Consider the following 23,380-nt stretch of genomic DNA (forward strand, 5'->3'; position numbering starts at 1 on the left):
TGTGCAGGGTCCAAGACTTTGGAAGTCGGTCTCTAGAAGATCAGTATCCCAAGTGCTCCATGAGCCTTATTCTTAAGTTTTCCTTGCTTCCACAATGGATTTAGAAACTTATATTTTGTTTTGTCTTCAGCTCTCAGGGTGCTTGGAGAACTCTGCAACAATGGTATTTAACTGTCCTACTTTCAGCTGCAGACAATTTGATATTTCTGCTTTTTATTTGAAGCGTTTGTTCTTTTTAGTCACTTTACAACCTGATTGAAAGTCTCTTTAGAGATCTTGGTCATCTTCACGACACCACATGCATTGTGTGGTAGATAAATTTTATTCAACAAGTAATTAGAAGGCCAGGTGAGTAGACCTTGCTGAAGGGTGGTGTAGAATCTTTGCTTTGCTGTCTGAGACTCAGCTCACTTGTTTGAATCAGTGCCTGCACATCAGTGCTTTCCCTTCTTAATTCAGCCACCTGCTCTCCAAGGTATGCCTGTCATCTGTACTGCAGGATCCTTCTCTTCTCCCCACAAAGTGAGTAAGTGTTCCTCTTTTCTTCTCCCCCACTGAAAACAAGATAACCAATGTTTTTTCAACCTAGATATTCTGAAGAGACTTCCTCCATGAAATTCTCTTCTTCTCTGCCTGCCACCAGCTGCCTTAACATGAATGTGCTGATACAGGTCTGGTGGTGAATAGCAAAACCAAGGATGCTGAGAAATAGATGGGAATTGATGCTTTCTTTCTCAGTGGACAAGGAAAAAACCCCAAGCCAGCAATCTGTGCTGGAAGGCAGTATAGTTGACATATGCATCTATTCTGTTAACATATGCAGCTCCTGGATGTTGCTTGTTTGCCTTCTGAACTGATTTGTGTCCAAGTGAGTGCTTACAGACAAACAAGATTTGCTCTCCTACTCCTGTATGGACATGTCTTATCTGATACAAGAAAGCATCCTGTGAATGCAGTTGCTGCAACCCTGGTGTTTACACCTGAAAGTGATGGAACACCCCACCAGAGATTGTTGTGTTTTGTATGGTGGTAGAGTAACCTAAGTCTGCATATAGTAACTGCATATAGTCTGCATATAGTCTGAATAGTAACTGGTGTTTGGTTTTGCAGGGATTTGGGGGATTTTTTTGTGCTAACGAAAGCAAAGCAGACTTGAAGATAAGAGAATTTTTTGCTTTTTTAGATGGTTGCTTGCTAACAATTGTGTTGCATGTTTGAGTTTTGATGTTTGGGTTGGGGTTTTTTTGACACATCTGATTTCTTGTGATGTATACCTTTTCTTTGTATTATCTCCTGTTTCTCCCTTGAGGTTAGTTTAAAATTTGTGCTTAAAAACATCATCACTTTAATGTCTTGCACATGAAGTTTAGGGATCGATGTACAAAGGAGCATATTAGGGAAGAAAGAAACATCTACTGCAAATTACTTTTGGACTCTGGAGCTCTGCACAGTGCCTCAGACATGTAAGAAATTCTTACTTACTTTGAAGAAGTGATGTAAAAGTGAATCTGATTTGTGAATCTGTGTCAGCTAAAATTAATTTCACGTCAGTAGGTTGGAGGAAGATGAGAGCTTTATATGCAGCAGGAGAAGTAAGGTGAGGAGAGAAATTACTGGACCATGCCCTTGCACAGGGCTTCTCATCAAGGAGAGGGAAGAAGCAGCAAGTGCTGACTGTGATTGAGAAAGAGAAGATAAATGAAATCTCATGATAGAATAATTTAATTAGAGAAGTCTAGAAGATGTTATTTTTAAATGGATTGCAGAAAAGTGGATTTTTCCATCGTGGCATGTTCTGCCAGATTTAACTGTTCTTTCTGATGAGACTTTGCCAGTGTATTTATGTGTGCATCTAGCAATAGTGCCTTCATACAAAGCCAAAGGAAAGCTGTGGAGAGGAGCAGGCCAGGTTGGAGGCAGAAACCTTAGGCTGGCCTCAAGTGTCAGCTGGAGTGTTAAACATCAGACAGTACATATAGGAGTGACATAAAATAAAAACTTAATTTTCTGAATAATCTAGATTAGATTTCTGAATAATCTAGATTCTGAATAATTAAAACTTAATTTTCTGATAATCTAGATAATTCTAGATGCTAAAATGGTAATCTGCAGTCAAGTTGTTAGTGCTTGTATTCACAGATTTGCTTGGGTTTCAGTTTCTATTTTATTGAGAATGTAAGATGACATGACAATGAAGTTAATGAAGAATTAGTCTGGAATAAATTTCTCTCATCCACAGCTTCATAGGTAGAATACTAGTTTTCACATTTCTTACCCTTATTTCTCAAACTAAAAGTATTTAATTCCTGTTATCCTTGAGGTCCAAGGTGGATATTCTTATAAAAATATCTCCATTAGCTCCTCTGTTTTAACTCTTGACTGGCATATATAAGTAAAAAGGTAGAATACATAAGTGTGTTGTCAAATTGGGCTCTTGCACTTAATTCACCTGGAACTATTTTTTCCTTGTGATCTGGTCTTCCAGCTCTTCCCTCTCTCTCCCCCCCTTCTTTTTTCCTCCTGTTTCAAATTTACAGCTCCTGATCTCAGTTCCTGCTGCTTGCTGCAGCTGAGAAGGATAGTCTGTTGAATTACAACATGCTATCTGTTCAAAAATCCAGCTTGTTCTTATGTCCCTGCACAGTTTTCTTTCAAGTAACATGTCCAATATAAATCTATGTGTGAAATGCTGTTTTGTGAGGACTTTGTCCCTGGTGCTTCTGGTGTTTTGGAAAGGGATGTTTCCAGAAGCAGTGAGGAGGACAAATGAGACATGTCTCTTCAGTTTCTTGTTAATTATTCAGTAAGGGGTTTACTTGAGAAAATGCAACCTGAACCTCTTGGTGAATTTTCCTTAAAGCTTTAAAGACAGGTCTTGAAAGAGCTTTATCTCTTGTGTGTTGTATATCCTCAGCTTCAGAGCCTGAAGAGGAAAATGTTACAAACCTGTTAAAAGAGCCACTTAATCTCAATAGACTTTGCAAGAACCACATTCCTGTCACATTGTGCCCCAAAACTTGTAGCACTTCATTGCAAGAGGTTGATTACTTCTGACTTCAGAGCTACTAGCAGAGCCTCCTGGTTTTAAAAAAAGGGAAACCTGTCTGATCAATGAGACTGTCATGATATCAGTATGGAAGTGGGGGGAGAGGATGAGTAACCTTCCTCCATCCCTTCCCCCTGCAGGATCAGACCCTTGGGAGCTGCTTTTGGGAGGATAGAGAGATGTGGTGGGGACATTTCTGTCCCAGCAGCCTGCTCAGCTGGGATTTCTAGCTGGAGAGCCCTTCAAAAAGACAAACAAATGCTTGCAGCACAAATTCCCACTTGAAAGGTATTTGACAAAGTGAGCAGTTTCCTTCCATGTTTAATAGAGGGAGGAGAGGTGGAGAGCAGGGCTGGAAAACTGAGCTTTTCCAAGAGCAGGCTTCTCAGGGATCCTTCTGAGAAGGTGGGTGGCACAGAGGAGCCCCCCTGGAAGTGACAAGAGAACCTTTAGGCTCCTAAAGCATTTGAGCATTGTGGTGCTTAATGCTTCGATGGACCTTTGGTGTGTGTGGGTGCATGTGTAAATACCGTAGTTGATAATGTATATTATGTATGTGAAAAGAGGGGGGATGAGAAATAATCTGTGTATTGAATTGGGTGGATGAGACCTGGTTTGCTGCTGGTTATCTCTCCTGAGGGGTAATGCTGCATGGATTCACAGTCTTTGAGTCTAGAATGGGCTTCCTTGGGTATAAATTTGGTGTAAACTAATGAGCTGTTAAATTACATTTATGAATTACTACTAGTTGCTAAGCAGTTAAAGGTGTTTTATGTAGAAGTTCTGTATATACCTCTTGATGCACTTTCCACTAGGACCAGGTAAATCAGATCTGTTCAGCTGATTCTGGCTAATCAGATCTGTTCAGCTGATTCTGACTGGGGTGTATGCAGTGTGCCAGCTCCAGTGCTCCTAACACACAGTGCTCTGTGTTGCCTTCATAGCTGGAAAATATGACTGCATCCAGTAGTTGCTCCCTGAAGGACTCTTGAGCGTGGTAAACTCTCCCTGAGGAATGTGGGGCATCTCTCATATCTGAGAATTCAGCAAAGTTCTTGCAAAAATACTTTTTTGACCTCTATTCTTTTACTCGAGAGTCACTGTTTGAGTAGCTCTGGTCTGGCAGTCCTGTCACAGCCCAGGACTTTCCTGGCCATTGGTGTTGTGATATTGATTAGATGTTGGAAATTATGTTCAATACTGCAGGATGTATAAAGGATGCTGGCTGTACTGTGGCCTTTGTGTAGATGGAATATTAACAGTTCTTGAAATTTAACATAGAATGCTGGAAAAATGTGCCATACAAAAATTTTATCAGTTTAAAAATAACCCTCCCGGCCATTAGAGGAAGAAAAGTGGGGGAATGTGGATTGAGTGATGTAACTGTTGTAAAAATCTTCCAAAAAAAAGGGGGGGGGGGGGGGGGAGGAAAGGATTATCATCAATCAGAAGGATTTTTTGAAGTAATTTCCTTATCTAGGCAGTACAGAATTCCCTAGTGTCAAACTTACTTCTAAAGTTACTTGTACAGGGCTTGCTAAATTGTTAGCAAATTCTTGTGCAAACTGTGACAATAAACATATATAAACATCTGAAGAGGTGCTTTGAATGGAGAGGGGGACACATGCCCTCTTGTATACATGACTGCTAAGTCTGATTTTGATCCACTGCTGCTGCCACAACTTCATTTCTGCTGTCAGTGTATCTGTACTGTCACACGTCACAGGGCTTATGTTTGGTTTATGGCTTTATTATTAGCAGTGCTGCACAATCTGCATACCAGGACATCTGGGGCAGCGTGTAAATGCAAAGCATTCATCAGAGTGTAGCATTAGAAGAATCCTAGATATTTAAGTAGGATTTGAGCTGGTTATCCAGCAGTGGCAAGAAAAGTATTCAACCTTACTGTTGCTAATACTGGCAGGTACGTACATGTTAACGTCTGTAACAAAATTGAGTACTCAGCACTAATGGTGAAAGTTTCTTAATTCATTAAGTGACACAAGGACTTCTTTATGTATTTTAATATCCTCTGCTGCATTCCAGTTGATTATGTCAGTGGTTTTATTATGGACCGTTATCTTCTCTGCTACAATGATCACTCACTCATTTTGTCATATAGTAAAATGTGCCTCTTCTTTTCTCTTCCGAATTCATTTATTCAATGCAATGTTACACTAATCTTCACACATAGTGATAAAGTATCTTGTGTTTTGCTTGAGAAATCTTTTTAAGATGCTTGGCAATGAAAATTAGTTACATTTCAACCTTTTTGAATTCAGTAAATGTATAATGATCCTTGCTTCAGAGAGCTGCACTGAATTTTTGTCCCGTCCTTTTGTCCAGATAGGCAGAAGAGAGACATGAATAGTGAAAAAGAATCAAGTGAGGGGGATGCACTTTACAAAATCAGAGAATGGGTAATATTGGAAAGGATCACGGTGGGTCATTGATCCAACCTCCCTGCTCAAGCAGGATTGTCCTGGACCACAGGATTGCATAGGATTGTGTCCAGCTGATTCTTGAGTATCTCTAGGGGAGAATATTCCACAACCTCTCTGGGCAACCTGTTTCAGTGCTTGGCCACCTGCACAGTAAAGATGCTTTTCCTTATAGTCAGGTGGAACTTCCTGTGCATCAGTTTCCATCTGTTGCCTTTTGTCCTATTGCTTGGCACCACCAAGAAGAGCCTGGAAACATCCTCTTGACACCCTCCCTTCAGATACTGATAGACATTGTTGAGTTCCCCTCTCAGTTGTCTCTTCTTGAGGTGAACAGGCCCAGGTCCCTCAACCTTTCTTTGTAAGAGAGGTGCTCCTGTCCCTTAATCACCTTTTGGAGCTGTTTCAGGAGCTCCCTGTCTCACACTGGGGAGCCCAGAATGTGACACAGCTCTCCAGGTGTGGACTCACAGCTCACTGAGTTCTTGGTCCACCTCACTGTCCATTCATTCAGTCTGCACCGACTGGGTTTGCCTCCAAGGTTATTGTGGAAGACAATGTCAAAAGCCTTGCTAAAGTCCAAAGAGACAATATCCATAGCTCTCCCCTCATCCATCCAGATAATTGTTTCATTGTGGAAGGCAATTAATTTCATCAGGTGTGAATCCATGCTGACTATTCCTGATCACCTTCTTATCATCTATTTGAAGGGACTGAGGTGAAGCTGGCAGGCCAGCAGTTCCCTTCTTGCTTTTTGTGTTGACTGGGCTGACATTAGCTTTTGTCCAATTCTCAGACACTTCTCTTCATCCCCATGACCTTTCAGAGATGATCATGAATGGCCTGGCCATGGTGTCCACCAGCTCCCTCAGCACGCGTGAGTGTGCACCAACAGGGCCCTTGGACTTGGGGAAGTCAAGTCTGCCTAGGTGTTCTCTAACCCAATGCCTCTTGTCCACGGAAAATTCTTCCTTCCAACATTGCTTTACCCATGTCTCCTGGGTCAGAGATTATGTGAGAGAAACCCACAAAAATGAAATTTCTCTTGTTTTCACCATGTCTGTTTGGATTTCTTACTGAAGAGTTTTGCTTATGTAGTGACTTCATAGACTGAGAAAGCACATTTTATTTCCAGAACAGATTCAGTAATTTGCAAAGACACCCAGACTATAAGCAGTACCTGTACTGTGTTTTTGCAAATGGTATCTTACATATATTGGAGTAATTTTTTCCTTAGCGTTGGCTTTTACAGGTAGTATCCAAGACTGTTACAACAGCAAAAGCATGTCAAAATAGTTTTGTTGAGAACGCATATTTTCTGGGTTTTGTAGTACATCATACAGAAGTACAAGAGAAACTATTTGCAGTATGGCAGTGAAACTATATTTTGGTGGAGGAAATCAGTAGCATGATTAGTTTTAGAAACTTCTGCATTGAGGATTTATCTTCTGCTTTATATGTTGTGTTTTTATGTGTATATGTTTTTTCCCCAAACAAATTAGGATAGTTATTTTTACTTTAGCTTTACTTTTTGTCGTTTTCTTGCTTGTTTGTTTTAATCAGTGAGAATGATTGTCATGCTAAAGCATGTTTTTCTGTGTGAAAGGGTTGTGTGTGTACATAAATGCATTGTAAAGTTTGTGGATGCTGGCTTGGTTGCAAAGAAATAAGTAATTCTCCGTCCTCAGAAGGTTTGAAATAGAGATGCCCCTTCCAGAACATTTGCAGCTAGTTCCCAGGGAAGAATAGCATGAAGACTAGATAGTGGATGACATTTTTAACCTTGCTATTGGTTAGCCAAGTTCAGTGTCTGTATTTGTTGTTGCTGTTATGCAAGATAAAAGTTCCAGTGTCTATTTGATTAGATTTAGATGAGATTTTAGGAAAAAATTAACTGCTGTGGGGGTGATGAGGGTCTGGAACAGGTTGCCCAGAGAAGCTGTGGATGCCCCATTACTGGAAGTCTTCAAGGCCAGGTTGGATGGGGCTTTGAGCAACTGGGTCTAGTGGATAGGTGTTCCTGCCTGTGGCAGGGGGGTGGGACTAGGTGATGCTTTTGGTGCTTTCCAACTCAAGCCATTCTGTGATTTTGTTCTGAGTTGGGAAGCATTCAAAATAGGTGTTTTTGGTTAGATCCTTGCAAGAGATGAACCTGGTGAGCAGATACTTTCCTCTTTTCTGCGCTTCTTTCTCCATCACACCTCTTTTGGGGAGAAAATCTGAACAAAATTAATGGGTATTCAATTCTGAGTCAAGTAGGTAGGAAAAGAACTAATTTCCATATTTTTTTCAATGTATTTAGCTCATACATGGCTGGTGAGGTCAGTGGAAATAGCCAAAATCTTTGAAACAGAAGTCCAACCTTTACTTAAAATTTTACTATTTTAAAATTACTTTCAAAATTATTCATAAAGATTAATTTTGACATTCAAGGAAGCATAATTATTTGTTTAATTTTTGCTGGATCTCAGCAACAGGTAAACAGGTACTTAATCAGAAGACTCACAGCCTATTTGTGGATATTCAGTTTGCTGTAAGAGTGCCAGAAGACAATTCTATTTCTAAGACGTACTTGACTTGAGCATATATATGTGCTGTATTGAAGTTCTTGAAAGAAATCCACCTGTTTTCATGTACAAATATCTCTGTTTACTTCCTGGCAATCTGAAATGGTGTAGTTATGGTAGTACTTATTTGCAGCCTGTCAGTGTAAATATAATTTTTGAATTACTTGGCTATGGTGTAAGGGAGGTTGTTTCTGCTTCATGAGTGTAAATTACACGTGGAGGACTTGCACATTCTCTTCTTCCTTCCACTGTTTTCCTTTCCCGTGTTCTTTCTTCCACTACAGAATGTGGGCATGTATTGATCAATTCACCAGAGGTTCAGATTATAACTGGCTCTTTAGGGCAGCCCTAGCATATTGGTTGTCTGATTCTTTTGATGGGCAGAGTCTGATAAAGATCAGTCCAAGGACAGGTGAGTAGTAGGAAGATGAACATGGAGCAGGAGGGGGAAATGGGGTGTGAAAGGCACCAAATGGGTCTGCTTCTATAGTTCTGTACTTGGACAGGGAGCAGTCTTGCATGTTGAAATGTCTTGAAAGATACCAAGATAACACCTTGCAGTAGTGAGTTACTTACTGACATTAAGCAATAATTTCAATGCAGATGCCATACAGTTACTGACAATTTTTTTCCTTTTTTTTTCTTTTGCAGATATTCCTGAAATACCAGAAAGCATCTCATTCTGCAGAGCACTACAGGTAGCAGATTTCAGTGGCAATCCACTGACTAGGTAACTTCACCTTCTTCTTGGTGTATGACATACCAGAATCGCAGTCCTGCTGTAACAATTATGATTTTACATAAGCCCTTAAAAATTGTGACCCAGAGCGTTTGCCTCTGGCAGGGACTGCAGCAAAAGTTCAGACTTCAAAAGTGATGCGCATCCTTCTTTGGGTAGGGATGAAATTTGTTAGCCAGCCAGAAAAATCTGATTTGGTAAATCTGATTGAATATAAAATGATTTTCATTCCTTTTCTTAAATGCATAGCAAAACCATGTTCATACATGGGAAAGATACAGCAATGGTTAGAGTGAATGAATTGGCACAAACCCAGGTGCCTGACGATTTGGAATAGGCTGTAGATCAGCTGCTGCCGATAATGGCTTTTACTAATGATTAAAGCTTGGACTAGCATTTCATCACCCTGCCGTCAATTGGGACACAGTGACATGCAGTAACATGAGGCAGAAATGTGCTCTGTTTGTCAGTGGCTGCTGAGTCTGCTGCCAGCCTCTGTTCTGAGCAGCTGAGATTTGGAGGTTATGCACACTTCTAGTATGGAAGAGGAGTTTTGTTTACATTTCTCTGTTCAATTTGCTAAAGAATTTGGAATTCATCTAGTAAAGTGAGGGTGGAACTGGCAAAGAGGAGGTGATTTGCTAGTTAAAGCCTTTGAATAATATTTGGAGAACTATTTCTTGAAGCAGCAGTTGCCACAGAGCTCCTTTGTGATGCTGAGCAAGTCACATAAGGCAGAGTGTTCACAGTGGGTGCTCACTGACCTGCTTTGCTTTGTACTGAGATACTTGCAGGGCTGGCTGGCTGGCTGGCTGGGCTGCTGCAGTGCTAACAAACAGGAGTCTGTAAGAGCTTAAGCCGCTCCAGTGGTTTTGCAAGACTGCTTCTCCCACATGTACAGCTCAGATTCTTCAGAAGTGTGCTTTGAATATTGCCCATAGTGCCTCCTAAGTTCTCTGAAAGTCACATCGCTGAGCATTAAAGGGACACTTGTGATCTTAATCCCCCTGGCTCTGTAGCCTATTTATATAGTGAGGATAATAATACCACAAAAATCTGGCAAAGCAAACTGAGGCTGAACTGATGTTTAGATACACAAGTGGTGAGGGTCACTGAGCAGCTTTTTTCCAGGCATCAGTTGCAGTGTATAAAGCTCAGATCTGTGTCCCGTGGTATTGAAATCACAAGTGTCAGTAATAGTGTTCTAGTTACCCTTCTTCATTCATTCTGTGTGCTCAGTAAGGCCTGAGACCTGAGTAATGTGTTTCCTTAAACAATACCTGTAATGCACAATTACAGCTTTGTGGAATTCACAAAAGAGTTTTTCAGTGATGTTGAAATAGATCTCATAACTCTGTGTTGATAATTTAAGGGAATTCTAAAAATTCTTGATAAAGTGGCTCCAAAGCATGTGCATGTCCTGCAAAACATCACTCCAAGCAGTCTAAGTTAGAAAGCACAGATTCCAGGAACTGTTTACATATGGTTGCCAGGTATTTCTGTGATGAGATCCAGAATTTCAGTTTTACCTATATAATAGCATGGAAGTTTTTACACTGATTTGCCCAGGCAAAATGGAAAAGTCAAATAGTTATTTTTGTGTAATATTCTGGAACATTTTTTTAGCCATTGATTCTTGTCCTTATTTCCTTTAAGCTTAAAAGCCAGTTGGAGATCTTTGCAATCCATGTCCTACCACTAATACAGTATGTTGCCTCATTGTCAAACTTAAATCTCTGATGAAACTGAGCATTAAAGATGGCTGGCAGACCATTTTTCCAGCTGTTTTCAGATTATTTCTGGTTTATATATTATTTATATCAGTAAAAAGCAGAAGCATTTATTTCTATTTATGCACATGTACAGATTTATTTTAGATATGGAAGTCCACTGCCTGCTGTAGAGAGAATAGAATAGTTCTAGTTGGAAGGGACCTACAGTAATTATTGAGTCCAACTATCTGTTAACATCAGGGTGAGCAAAAGACAATCAAACTATTTATCTCTACTCTTAAACCTGTTAAGATTCTAAATGGTAATGAGTGGTCCCAGTGGAGCTTTTGAAGCTCCATTTTGAAGATACTGAGCATCTTCTGTTAATAAGGTCCAGAATATGAAGCAGTGCAGTACAGAATTGATCACATGAAAACTCCCTTTCACCCCGCACTTTGGCTTTTGCCTTTTTCCTTCTCCCCATCCCCCTTGTGCAGAGTTGTATTTTCCTATTAATGTGTCTCCATTTCAGGTTGCCTGCAGGTCATATACCATGTGCCTTGAGCTGGGTGATGGGGAGAGCAGGAGCCAAACCAGATGCTACAGCTTGATCTTAGGTTGCATGCTCTGGGGGCTGACCAGAAGTTGAGTGGCTGGGCCAGGGGCTTCTGCTTCTTTACCTAATTGGCCCCCTTAGCTCATCCTGTCTCTTGGGCAGCTGCAAACTGAGTTTCTTGGTATGGCCAGTGAGCAGGAAGGGCACAGGAGCCCCTCAGTGTGAGGGAATGGAGAACCACGCCTTGCAGAGCACCAGCTGGGTGATGGATCTAAAGGCTTTGGGAACTCTGGAAGTGTTCTGCATGTGACTGCATTTTATAGTGTAAGAAGGGGGGGTTAACATGCTGTTGTGCTGTGAACCAGTAAATGTGAAATGCTGTAACAGCAGAACATTGTCTTCACAGTGAACAGCATGTTTCTTCAAAAAAGCAGCAATTGAAGAACAGCCCAGCAGCTAATACAAAATGGCCATGCTATTAGCCTGTATGTAACTGGAGCCTGAATAAGGATAAAATTTAATCATTTTGCCATTTGTTTATACAGGAAAATAATAGTAAAAAACTTTGTGTTATTTTTTTAATGTATTTGATTTTATTTTTCAATTTTGTGAAAATGTTTAAAATGTTCTCAAGCCCTATAGCATTTTGAAGTTGCAAATTTGGTGCAGGGAAGAGAGTGGTATATCACCTGTTCTTTGACACAGAATAAACTTTAAAGTCCCTAAATCACGGGTGGTTTTTTATGATCTTTAGAATTTTCATGCTAGAATCTGGTCTTTCCTCCCTCTGTGTGTATTTGCTAAATAAAGTCTCACTCATATGAGAGAGAGTACTTCTGGAAGGCCTTGATTTGAATTAATATCTCCACAGGTTGCCTGAAAGCTTTCCTGAATTGCAGAATCTGACATGTCTTTCAGTAAATGACATCTCTCTGCAAGCACTACCTGAAAACATTGGGAAGTAAGTTCTTTGCACTTTTTTTTTTCTTTATTGTTGCACTTCTTGTATAAATGACTCACATAATTGTATTTAATACACCTATAAAATCATTTACAGGTCTACCCTTATTTTTTCTATTCTTTCAAGTTGGAGGGATCTCTTTAAAAAAACCCTAAAAAATGGCATTTTCACTTGACATTAGCAGGTTAATGCAGAACTTGTAGTGTGTGTGTACAGTTAAACTCTGTTCTTTAGGATTTAAAATAACTTGGACTGTTAGGTGCAAAATTAATTCGGTGTTTTGTCATGCTCATCTGACCTTTTGCTTTCCTAAGTAAACCATTGATCCATTATTGTGAACATGTCAGATGGCTTGCAGCTTAGCTCAAAACCAGGCAATTGCTGGCACAAGAACAGATGGGTAAAGGCTGGCTGTAATCAGGATGGAAATTTAGAAACTTCCTAACTAGCTATGGGAGCAGTCTGGTTTTGAAAAAAACTTCAGTGGGAGCTGTGGAGATGAAAATTCATGGAACAGCTTTTAAGATGAAATTTTATACGTTTTTAAGTTGTTTGTTCACTCTGAAAAGTAGATCAGCGTTGCAAGGAGAGACTTTCAAAGTGGATACGTGTGGAAAGTGAAGTGAGCAATGTTTATGTCCCTCCTTTTGACTGAAATAAGCATCCACACTGGCAGAGGGGGAATCTCTTTCCCCTTAGTGGAGAGAAGGGTGTCTTTTCCAATTTGAGGGAGAAGTAGTAGTTCCATGTCTCCTCACTTTTAAATATATGAGAATGACTGTGCTGATTCAGCCCAAAGGCTCATCTGGCCCAGCTTCCTTCTGCCGTGTCCCTCAGTAGATGCCTGGTGAGGGTTTGGAAGAACAACACGTGTGTGTGTGTGATGACTCTTTTTTCCATCCCCTGACTGTTTCTGATTCAGAGGATTTCCTGAGCTTTGGTTTGTCTAATTGATAGCCCATAATGAATCTGTTTTGTGTACTTATCCAGTTTCTTCTTGAGCATACGTAGACATCTTTAGTATTCTCTCCTGGCAAATAGCTGCACACAACTATTACCCGTTTTACTGGTTTGTTGTTAGTTCAGTGAAATCCAGATGTTTCTAAAGAGAGGAGTCCTGCAGAAAGGACCTTAATCATAAGAGCTCCTGCAATGTAGTCAAGTTCAGACTGGCATTACTTCAGCCACTTCCCATGGGTATGAAAGCTCCCAGCTGGCATCACACCAGCTGCAACAGAAGTGGAAAATCTCTTTTGAAACCTCCCGCAAGCACTAACAGGTACAGATAGTGTGAGCCCAGTGATTAGGGCAGAGTCTTACCTAAAAATTGCACGGGCCGTGTTGTGATATTCATACTGTGATATATTGTGGTATTCTTCCTTCATTGTAAGAGTTCACATAACTTTTCATGCAGCTTTTTTCAGCACTGGCAGCTAAGAAAAGGCCTGTTCAAGCTTTGCATTTACCAAAAATCAAGGCAAAAAATTTGGGATCCCACCTGATTCTGAAAATAAATACAACAAACAGGACAAGCACAATTTCCAAAAGCATGCTGTGGACTGCTGCTTTGCAGACAGTAGCTGCAGGAAGGTTGTTGGCTTCCCTGACACCTCACTGGCTGTGGTGACTCTGGCTTCTTGATTGTTCTGCCTCTCATTTGGTGGTGTCACTGGTGATAGTCTCTGTTTAGAGCAGATGACTGGAAACAGGTACAGTTAAAATGGGGATACCAAAACTTGTAGTGATGTTGATATGTGGAGCTGTGCAAGAAAGAAAGGTAAAAATTTGCCTCATACTGATCCTAAGCAGTTTTAACGTGAGGTCTCACAGAACAGAGCAATGCAACCCATCCTCTTTTAAAATCAGTATCTGATCCTTGATATAGAAACTAAAATTCTGGCGTCCTCACTTGTGCCAGGAAGAGCCACAAGCTTGTCCTGGCGCTCTTGGTGAGTTCTCGTGGAGGGATAGGTTATTCAAGTCTGACAGGTGCTTTGATCTGGGAAGTATTCCCACATTAGCTGTTTAGAATATGAATATTGTATTTTTACAAAAACACTTTAATCTCATTAGTAGAAACTTTTATTATCAGGTTTATATTTAAAAAAGCAGAAACAGATGTGTGGGGCTGTTGTTTTTCCCTTATCGGGTATTCAAAATAGGTGGGAATATGGTGGGAAGTCGAGAGGAAGCTTGGACTGAAAATGCATCATTTTGAACTCAGGAGAATGATAATGTTGCATGAGGGAAACTCATGGAGTGTCCACTCAAAATGCAACTGTTCCTGAAGTCTATTGAGGAATGTCCAACAGATAGTTCCTATCTGATTCCAACTCAAAATTACTGGGAGGTCTTGTAGTGAAGTGGAACTGCAGCCTAAAGTCCTTATGGATCACTTGAGAATGAATTTTACTGAGTTTTTAGCATTAGATCCATAAGTAAGAATTTTTTTTAGTCTGGCTACCAACAAGTGCAACTGTCCTATTTTAGTTGGCAAAACTTTCATCATTTACTGGAAGTGAATTTGATGGTGCTGCCAATCACCTTGTATTTGGTAAAAGCAGTGGAATGCTCTGTGGCTTTTCCAAAGGTAAAACCCACAAATTTGTACTTGTTGTTCCTTCCTTTGTTATTTTTCATCTGCTGGGACTCCCATTCCCCCAATGCTAGGAGTTGAAAAGTAGTGCTAATTTTGTTTTTCTGGCTGAGCAGCCTAAGTAAGTCTGTAAAAGGTGTTTGGATATGTTTGCAAATGCCTTATTGGAGTTTTCAGTATGCTTTGGATAATAATGCATGTTGTTATTTGATGGAATAGGCTGGATCAATGAGATCTGCCAAATAGTGAGCAAGTATATACTGGTAGTTATTCTACTATAGTTGGACTTGTTTGGGGAAAGATTTGAAGTCCCTGTGCTTGCTGCAGGTCTTCTGGCCACTATAGTATGTGGAAACTTGGAGAAGTGCATCCTAATTACTTACAGTCTTATGGTGCTGTCTAGGAAACTGCCTAGAACAGCCAGTGAAATCTCTAACTCATCTTCATGTAGTACAGAGATCAGTATGTACTTAGTGTCTCTCTCTCTTTTTAAGTTACCTACTTACAATCTTGTGGTGATGGAAATTTGCCCTTAAATGGGGAAAGCAGCAAAAGCAATGGAAATCTTTTACAAACAGCAGTACTTTAATGTTAGTAAGTTCTTACTAATGGCAGATAATAGACCTGAATTACCTTCCTGGGAGCCCTTACTGGAAGTGTGTCTTCCTTGTGAATTCACATCTCCAGTCTGTTTTTCCCATGGTCTGATACATGAGTGCCAGAGTTCAGCTTCACTGTCCCAGGCCACTGTCTGTACTTGTTCAAACTGCTGATATGTAGAGTTCCATCAGTACTTTTTCTGTGCTGTTAAGCATTCTTCTGCACAGATCTTTTATATATTTCTTTTCCTTTGTATTGCCAGAAGGAGTATTTTTAAGTACTTACAACTGGACGTTTGAAGAACTTGGGCAAGGCTTTCCTTGAACCCTTTGTCTTTTCTCTTGCTTATGCATAGCCATGCTCTGACTATGTTGGCTTTTTTTACTCTGTGTGACCACTTCAGTCTGCTTTCCTGGTGCTCTTACATGTGCTGTTTTTTTTCTTGCTGGATTAAACCTACTTCTTTTAAGCTCATGTATGGTTTCAGTGCTTTCTAGAAAGATGTGTGATGAACATGGGACTGGATAACAGACTAGATATCCTGATATTACCAGTGCTGCTTTTTGTGTTTCTCTGTGATTTGTGTTCTCTTAACTCATGGTTTGGTTCCTATTTGGAGTAAAGCAGTGAATGCTATTGCACGGGAGATACTTAAGCTGATAATTAGGTGGGTGCAGTTTGGAGCAGGACTTGTCCTGTTGGCTAGTTGAACCATTTGGAGAGACAAGTTACACCATTTAAGCTGTGAGTAGGAGTGTCTTTTACAGCCTTTCTCAGACTAATGAGAGCAAGTCTAATTTCCTTGCCTATTCTGCAGGGCCATCTGTGTCTAGAGCTGCCCAACAAACAGGCATAACCTGTTCCTCCCAGTGTGGGTAACATTTAGGAATTTCCCCTTGCTTCTAGGATTATTTTTCTTCAATACTTCCTTGTTCACATAGCAGCCAAAACACAGGGCATGACTTTTTCCTGAAATTGAAAATCAGAGTATTTGTACATAAGGATATTTGAATAAATTGGGATGTCTGTGAAGCTTCCTAGACCATGTCTTATAATAATAGTATGAATATTCCAGCACCTTTCTTGTCCATATGTGTTTATTCTGTAGTGTTGGCTTCAGGCCACTGTAATATTGGCTTTTTCCCAGTAAAGATTGATGATTTTAGAGATCTGCATAGTGGTCTTCCAGCTTAATGTCTAGAAAGAGAAGAGAGATTGTGTCAGCTTTGTGTGTTTGTTATTTATTTGTGGTTCTTAGGCTTGAATAAGATCCAGGTACCTTCTTTGGAAAGCCTTTTATGTGTCTGCAATGTTTATCTAGCATTGGACTCTCAGAACAGTATTTCATGAGGAATTGGCCTTAGCTGAAAAAAACAGTCATTTCAGCATGAAATGCACATCTGAAAAAGACAGTTATCTGTCACGTTCTCTAAGGGTGCCAAAATCAACTAAATTCTTAAACAGCTGAAGCAAAGGGCATAGCTTCACTAGTGTATTTTAAATTATGATTGAAGACCTGCTGCCCATTGGCACACCAGACACCTAACTCATATCCAGTTTTTAGCTTTCAGCATTTTTTCAGCATGGGAAAGATAAAGATTATCAGATGACTTTTTTTTTTTTTTTTTGATGTTAAGCTTTAAAGTAAAAGATTATTCATGACTGGCAGGTAGGGTATTTTGAAAGTTCTGTACATGGCAGATGAAAAAATCTTTCCTCTGCTATACACAATTTTTATTCTTCCCCTAAAAATACACAGATGGTCTCCTACTTGGACATGATTTCAAAATCCTGAGGATTCAACAAAAGATCACAGAAATATAATGATTTGTAGTATCCCCATCATTCACAGTTTCCCCCTCCCCCTCCACTCCCTTTTTTTAAGGACAATTGCACAATCTGTGATGCAAGAAAGTAGCATAGCTTTATTTTAGCTTCAGAAACTTTTGATGTGGGGAGGGGTGAATTTTTTTAGATGTGAAGGATATTCTGATGCTGATGACTGATGAGTCTGGTTTACCCCCAAGCTGCAAGCAGGCTGAATGGATCTGTGGAACGTTACTACTGAAAGGGAATTACCAGGTAAGCAGAGATATTTTCCTCTTAACATTTGCAGCTAGCAGGTAGAATGCTGAAATAGGCGTTTCATTGTGAAAGTGAACACAATGAAAAGAATAGAACAAATGTTGGTGTGCTTTAGGAGCATTGTTTTGCAGAAAGATTTGTTACAGGCATGCTTTTCAACAGTCATGGAACCACAAGTACCCAGAGATTTCGTCACTGGGGGTGATGGTTTTGCATATATATGTTTAATTCTAGAGGTTTCAAAGTTTTCAGCAGCTTCTGAAACAGAATCTCTAATGTTGATCATGGAAGAAGTAGCTGGAGAATAAAAGATCTTCAAAGGCAAGGGTGATCTGCTCAGTACAGATGGTCCAGACGCAGATCAGAATGGCATACTAATCCTTAGAATGGATTCTTGGGCCAGTCCATGCCTGTGTTTTTCTTAGTGTATGCCTGGATGTTTCAAGTGTAGATGATGCACCTGGTAGCATCACACAGAATGGAAAATGTTCTTAAAATTGCGCAGAACAAGACAATTTAATTCTCTTTTCAGGTTTAGCATAATAATGTCTCATTAACATAGAGTCTTACACGATAGGACAGAAGTGATGGGGAAGCTTATCTCACAAATACGTAGAAGGAGGACTATATGTAGGTGGTCTGGCTAGGCTGATATAAATAGTATTAAGAACTCCTACTGTGGCTTAACTGAATTTAGCATGGCAAGAAATATTTACAGAGTTTGAGTAGGTAGAGCATTCAGTGTTAATCACAGCTGGTTGGTAAATGACAAAACTGAATGTTAAGAACTCGGAAGTTTATTTCAGGAACACTAGCAATGTAATAGTGAATGCAGTGCCATCTGGCCTTCAAATAAGAGATGTTGCATCCTTATGTCGCACAAGAAAAAGATATTTAACATATCTTTAGCAGTATTTTTAAAAAGTAAAATAATGCCATTTTTATTGAAATCATTGAAGATTGATGTTGCATGAGTGGACGATATTTTAAAAACAAAAATTTTGTTGTAATAGTGGGCTTAGCCTTCTCAATCCATTTCAGTAGTCTTGATAAGCAAGTAAGACCAATTTAGATTATCTCTGTAGCACATTTAGAGAATTCCTTGGCCATAAAATGTAGAACTTTATTTTTAAAATTTGAATGTGACTTGTACTACTGGCCATCTGTTGAGGCTTTCCCTCAGTCAGTGGCTGATAACAATTTTTATCCAGTTTTTACTTGTGGAAGATGTGTAGCTTTTTATGAGCCAATTAATGGTATTGACAATTCAATTCAAGTAACTGACTGTGCAAATGCACTTTTCTCTGACTTTCAGTCAGGGTCCTTGCTGTTAAAATCCAGGATGACAAAATTGTCAACTTCACTTCTTTGGCCCCTATTTAAAATCAGTCTTTGGAAGGAGTATTTCCCCACCCTAATTTGTGTCCAATTCTCCCAGCTCTGTAGAAATTACAAATGTTAAGAACATAATCCTTAATTTCAGATATTGTTACAAGAATTACTGCTAGGCTGCTGTTCTGCTTATCAAACTCTAAAGTAGACTGCTATGGCAAGCCTCATGCCTTTCCCCTGATATAATGCTTTTATACATTTAAACTTGAGAGTAAAGAATAATGTTTAATTTAGATACAAGTTACGTGAAGTTGCTTTGCCCCCAAAAAGGAGGAGGAAGAAAGCTTTCAAAGATATTTCTGGAAGAATGGTCTTTAATAATACTGGTGAGACGAAATTAACAATTTCATCAAAACCAAATTTAGTTACTTTGCTTTTTAGTTGTTTGTCCAGCTTCTCTTGTATTCTGACATAGAACCACAGAACTGTGTGTGTGTGAAGATCAGTTTGTTTTGAAATAAGGAAGTGCCCTCAATTAGGAAATTAATACTTCCTGTAATTTCTAACTCATCTAAGAATTTCTGGCATTCAGTACCTAAGAATTTGCATAGATCACTCTCCCCTGTTGCATGATGTGGACAGAAGGTCTCTTTTTCAGTTCTGTCAGATTAGCTCTACAAAAGTTCATCAATGCTCTTTTTTATCATTCGCATTGTAAAACAAGTTTCTATGAGCAAAAAGTAACCAAGGCAGGACTATTCTACTATTTGTAGGTTGCCATATAATGGATATGAATTCTTATGTGGCCGATACTGCTTCTGTTGCATTGGAAATGTCATTACACCAAAAACGCACAGGAGGTGGTTGTTCAGGCACAGGGAAGATAGGTTGCTGGCAGGTATAGTAACTGGGTGAAGTAATGCAGACTCAGGGAAGAACTGAAGTGGTAATTAACTGTGAAAATGGATACGTGCTACAGGAGCTCTTGAGACAATCCAACTTTAAGCACCTAATTTGATAGAGTGGTTTGGGTTGGTTGGAAGGGACCTTCAGAGATCATCTAATCCACCCCTTCTGTTGTGGGCAGGAACACCTCTCAGTAGATATGGTTGCTCAAAGCCCTGTTCTATCTGATTTTGGCTTCTAGGGAGGAGGCATCTGCAGCTTCTCAGAGTGTCCTGTTACAGTATCTCACTGCCCTCATTGTAAAAAATTGCTTCTCCAGACTGAAAAGTGCAAACTCTCCCAGCCTGTTCTCACAGGATAGGTGCTCCAGCTCTCTCATCATTTTTGTGGCCCTCCTCTGGATCTGCTCCAGCAAGACTCTGCCTTTCCTGTGCTGGGGCCCCCAGAGCTGGATGCAGTGCTCCAGGTGGGGTCTCAGCAGGGCAGAATAGAAGCACTTCCTTCAACCTGCTGGCCACACTGTTTCTTATGCAGACCAGGATGATGTGGTTGATGTAGCCTTAGGAGTTTGGACATTTGGTCTTTTCAGGGTTTGTGCAGTTGAGGAAGTAGTCAAGAAAGGAGAGAGAAAGAGGGTTTTTTTGGGAGTGATTTGTAACAGGAGCCTATCCCAAAGGTATATGCTGTACCTTCAAATACTAAGAGTCTGAGTAAGTGGTATTTTGAGAGCTGGCTAGTTATTAACTCTGTCATTTTCCTGGAGAATAAAAGCTGCTAAACACCAGGCTCTCAGTGCATTGTTGATCTGCAGCTGGAAGCCTTGTGGGATGGGAGCAGCTTACTAGGATCCTGTCACATGAGTCTGTAGTCATCTAAGTAGCCCCAGCTGTGTCCTGGGGCAGGGTCATACATGTTACTGGTAGTTTTATTTGGCCAGTGGCAATGGGCTGGAATGTATTTAAATATGGCTAGTTTAATGCATTTTTTATGGCATTGACAGAGTACCACAGTTACCTGTGGTAAGAAGACCCTTGAATAGACAGAGACACCATATTCTTTTTCTGCACAAAAAAAAAAACAAAACAAGGACAGTAAATTGCCTAGTTTAGAGTCCTTTCCTTCCCAGTATACTGTCATGATGGATGTTTCAGTGTATGTGCTGTATACCCAGGCAGGGTATCTTCAGATGCTGGCCCAGTGAACTGAAATCATTTGGACCTGGTGCATTGGTCAAAATGTGGACTAAATCTCCCATTTCTGTGTGCTACATCCTTGGGCTGTGGTTTGTAGTCACTGCTGCTGCATAAAGAGTGTAATACCAGACCATATTCAGAATCTATACTGTTGTGTTCTCACCTTACCTATCATTATTGTGCAGGACCTTATTTTATTCTGTAAAAATATGGGGGCTATGCCTATTCTCCTATCTTTCCCTTATTTTTGCAGTTTTACAAATGTGAGGAAAAAATACATCTGGTATTTTATATTCCCCCAACCAGCTGAAGCTTGCTGGAAGGGGTGTGTATTGGGCCATGGATTTCTGCAGGTGCTTTAGATCTTCATCTCTTCCAGCTTTGCTTCCTTATTTCCCAAAGCCTGTTCTTTTGTTGTGCTGGCTCAGGTGTGTGCTGCTTTTGACATAAGGTGAAAAAGTGTAGCTTTTATTAATCAAGAGAAGGGTTTTGTTCAGTTTTTATTGACTGAGCATCTTCAGCTTTTAAATCAATTCATTTTTGTCATCTATCCTGTTTTCTCCTAGCTTTTCCAACATTTCTCTTTCCATTTCCATAATTCTAGCATTTTTTTCTTCCCACAAGGAAATAGCATATGTCTTATCATGCTTCCCAGTGCCTCTCTCAGAAACCTTTGCTGGTCTCTGCCAAGGGCTTGGAGCTCCCAGTCTTTTTGCAGGGACTGTGATAGAAATGGGGTGTGTGTATTGTGCTGTCTATTGTTACTCTTAAGGCTGACTTTGTGTCCCCATGGATAGAGGAATGTGCTGCAACTGTCCCTCAAGGTTAAAGTTCTAGGATAAACTCAGAGCAGTTTTGTATTTTATAACTTTAAAAAATAAAGTACATTTAATGTCTGCTGTACGCTGAAAATGTAATTTCATCCAGAGTAACTACAGAACAGCTGTCTTTTTTTTCTCCTAGTTTTTTTTGTTTGTTTGTTTGTTTTTTTGTGGTTTTTTTTCAACTTCAGTGATGTTTTTAAACCTATTGCAGTAAATCTCTGTTGTTTAGAGTCATCTGTCAGTGAAAAGGTTGTTTTGTGGAACATGGTGGTGCTGATAATCCCGTTGCAATCAGTCCAAACTGACTTGCTTTGGAAGAAAAAGAGCAACAGGCTTTGTTTCTGGTTTTAGTGGATGATTCTAGTCTATTTTTTGTTTTAGAGTAGACTGTTGCAGTTGATGAAGGAATATTTGTGGTACTCCCTGTCTGTAGATTGTGTTGAATTGCACATTTCTCTTTCAAATTCTGGCTGGAATGATCAGGAAAGACACTTCCAGCATTTTTGCCTACTTTGTTGCTATTAGTTTTGTTCTCAGTAATTGATTTCACATTCTCTTCATTCCTCTAGCTCACACAATGAATACCAATATCTACACTTACTGTAGGTAGATTGCTGAACAATTATTTCTGGTTTATACTGAAACTGACATTTTTAGCTATGTTGTACCTTTAAATTCAACTTGGTTCCAGCCTTACACTGGAAGTTAGAAGGAATGCTGAGATGGAAAACTTGTAATTATTTCAGTTACCTTCATCCTCTGCTTGGTTTGTCTGTTTCCTTGTGCTCAGTAATTTCACACATGTGCTCAGTGTTTGAGGTCTGTGTGCTTTTATAGTGAGAATTATTACAATATTGCTTTTTTCAACTGTGGTGAAATAATTCCTTCTGACAGTGTTTTTTTCGTATGTTTGTTTTTTGTTGTTTTTTTTTTCCTCTTTTTGCTGTTGTTGTTTTGGGGTTTTTTTCTCCTCATATAAATGACATTTGCTTGTGCATTTTCTGTTGGATTTTTTTTTTGGGGCGAGTAAGGACTGTTCATTGGAAAGCAGCCTGCAATGCTCTGTCGTGCGTTTGTATTTCTAAATGCAGTTGGTGAACAGCTGCTGATGGATCTCTCTTTAGTCTGAGTAAATTAGATTGCTATTGCCTTTGTGTTTTATGGTAACTTCCCATGACTGATATTTCTCTACGAGATAGAGATTAGAATTAGGGGAAGATTCTAAAATCAATAAGGTATGGCTTCCTTTAGTTCTTCTCAGGGACTTTAGAAATACTGGACTGGCAGTGCACCTCTAAAATTAAGGATGTAGGGAAAAAATAAATTATTTCATTTAGTATATTATGAAAAATAATTATTTGTAGCTGAGAAGAGGAAAGATTGCACTTTCTGGAGAGAGTGTTACTAAATCAGAAAAGATATTTGAAAAATAACAAGTCATGTCGACTTTTTCTTGCAAAAGACTTAAAATTGTTTTTCTTAACAGAACGTAAAATCAGAAAAATATTAGTACATACACAATTTGTTAAGACCCCGTTGGTAAGTGTAAGGACAAGCTATACCTCTGCTTTTTCATATATTAGAGATTAGTACTTCAGTACATCAGCCTATCTTTTATATGGTGCTGTTTTATAAAGTAGCTGTCACGTTTTAGATTGCAGCACATAGGTTTGCTGGGAGCCGTTTCTGTAAGTCACGATATAAGAATAATAAGTGGGAAATTTCCTTTCATTTTCTGACCTCTTTATGAAATGGATCCATCTTAAACATGGTGTTTCACTCTAATGATGCAGCTTTGCTGGTTTAAACTTCATAGACTTAG

The 23,380-nt window shown here is 39.6% G+C and overlaps 1 protein-coding gene across 1 annotated transcript in view; it reads left to right on the plus strand.

Annotated features, from left to right (window-relative positions):
• LRRC1 (leucine rich repeat containing 1) overlaps positions 1-23,380 on the plus strand; it is a 69,403-nt gene that overhangs the window by 21,207 nt on the left and 24,816 nt on the right. The window contains exons 3-4 of the mRNA XM_036380884.2: positions 8,706-8,784; positions 11,933-12,022. Of these exons, the coding sequence (XP_036236777.1) occupies positions 8,706-8,784; positions 11,933-12,022 (169 nt within the window). The remainder of the gene's footprint in view (positions 1-8,705; positions 8,785-11,932; positions 12,023-23,380) is intronic.

Source organism: Molothrus ater, chromosome 3 (assembly GCF_012460135.2).
Source record: "Molothrus ater isolate BHLD 08-10-18 breed brown headed cowbird chromosome 3, BPBGC_Mater_1.1, whole genome shotgun sequence".
NCBI lineage: Eukaryota > Metazoa > Chordata > Aves > Passeriformes > Icteridae > Molothrus > Molothrus ater.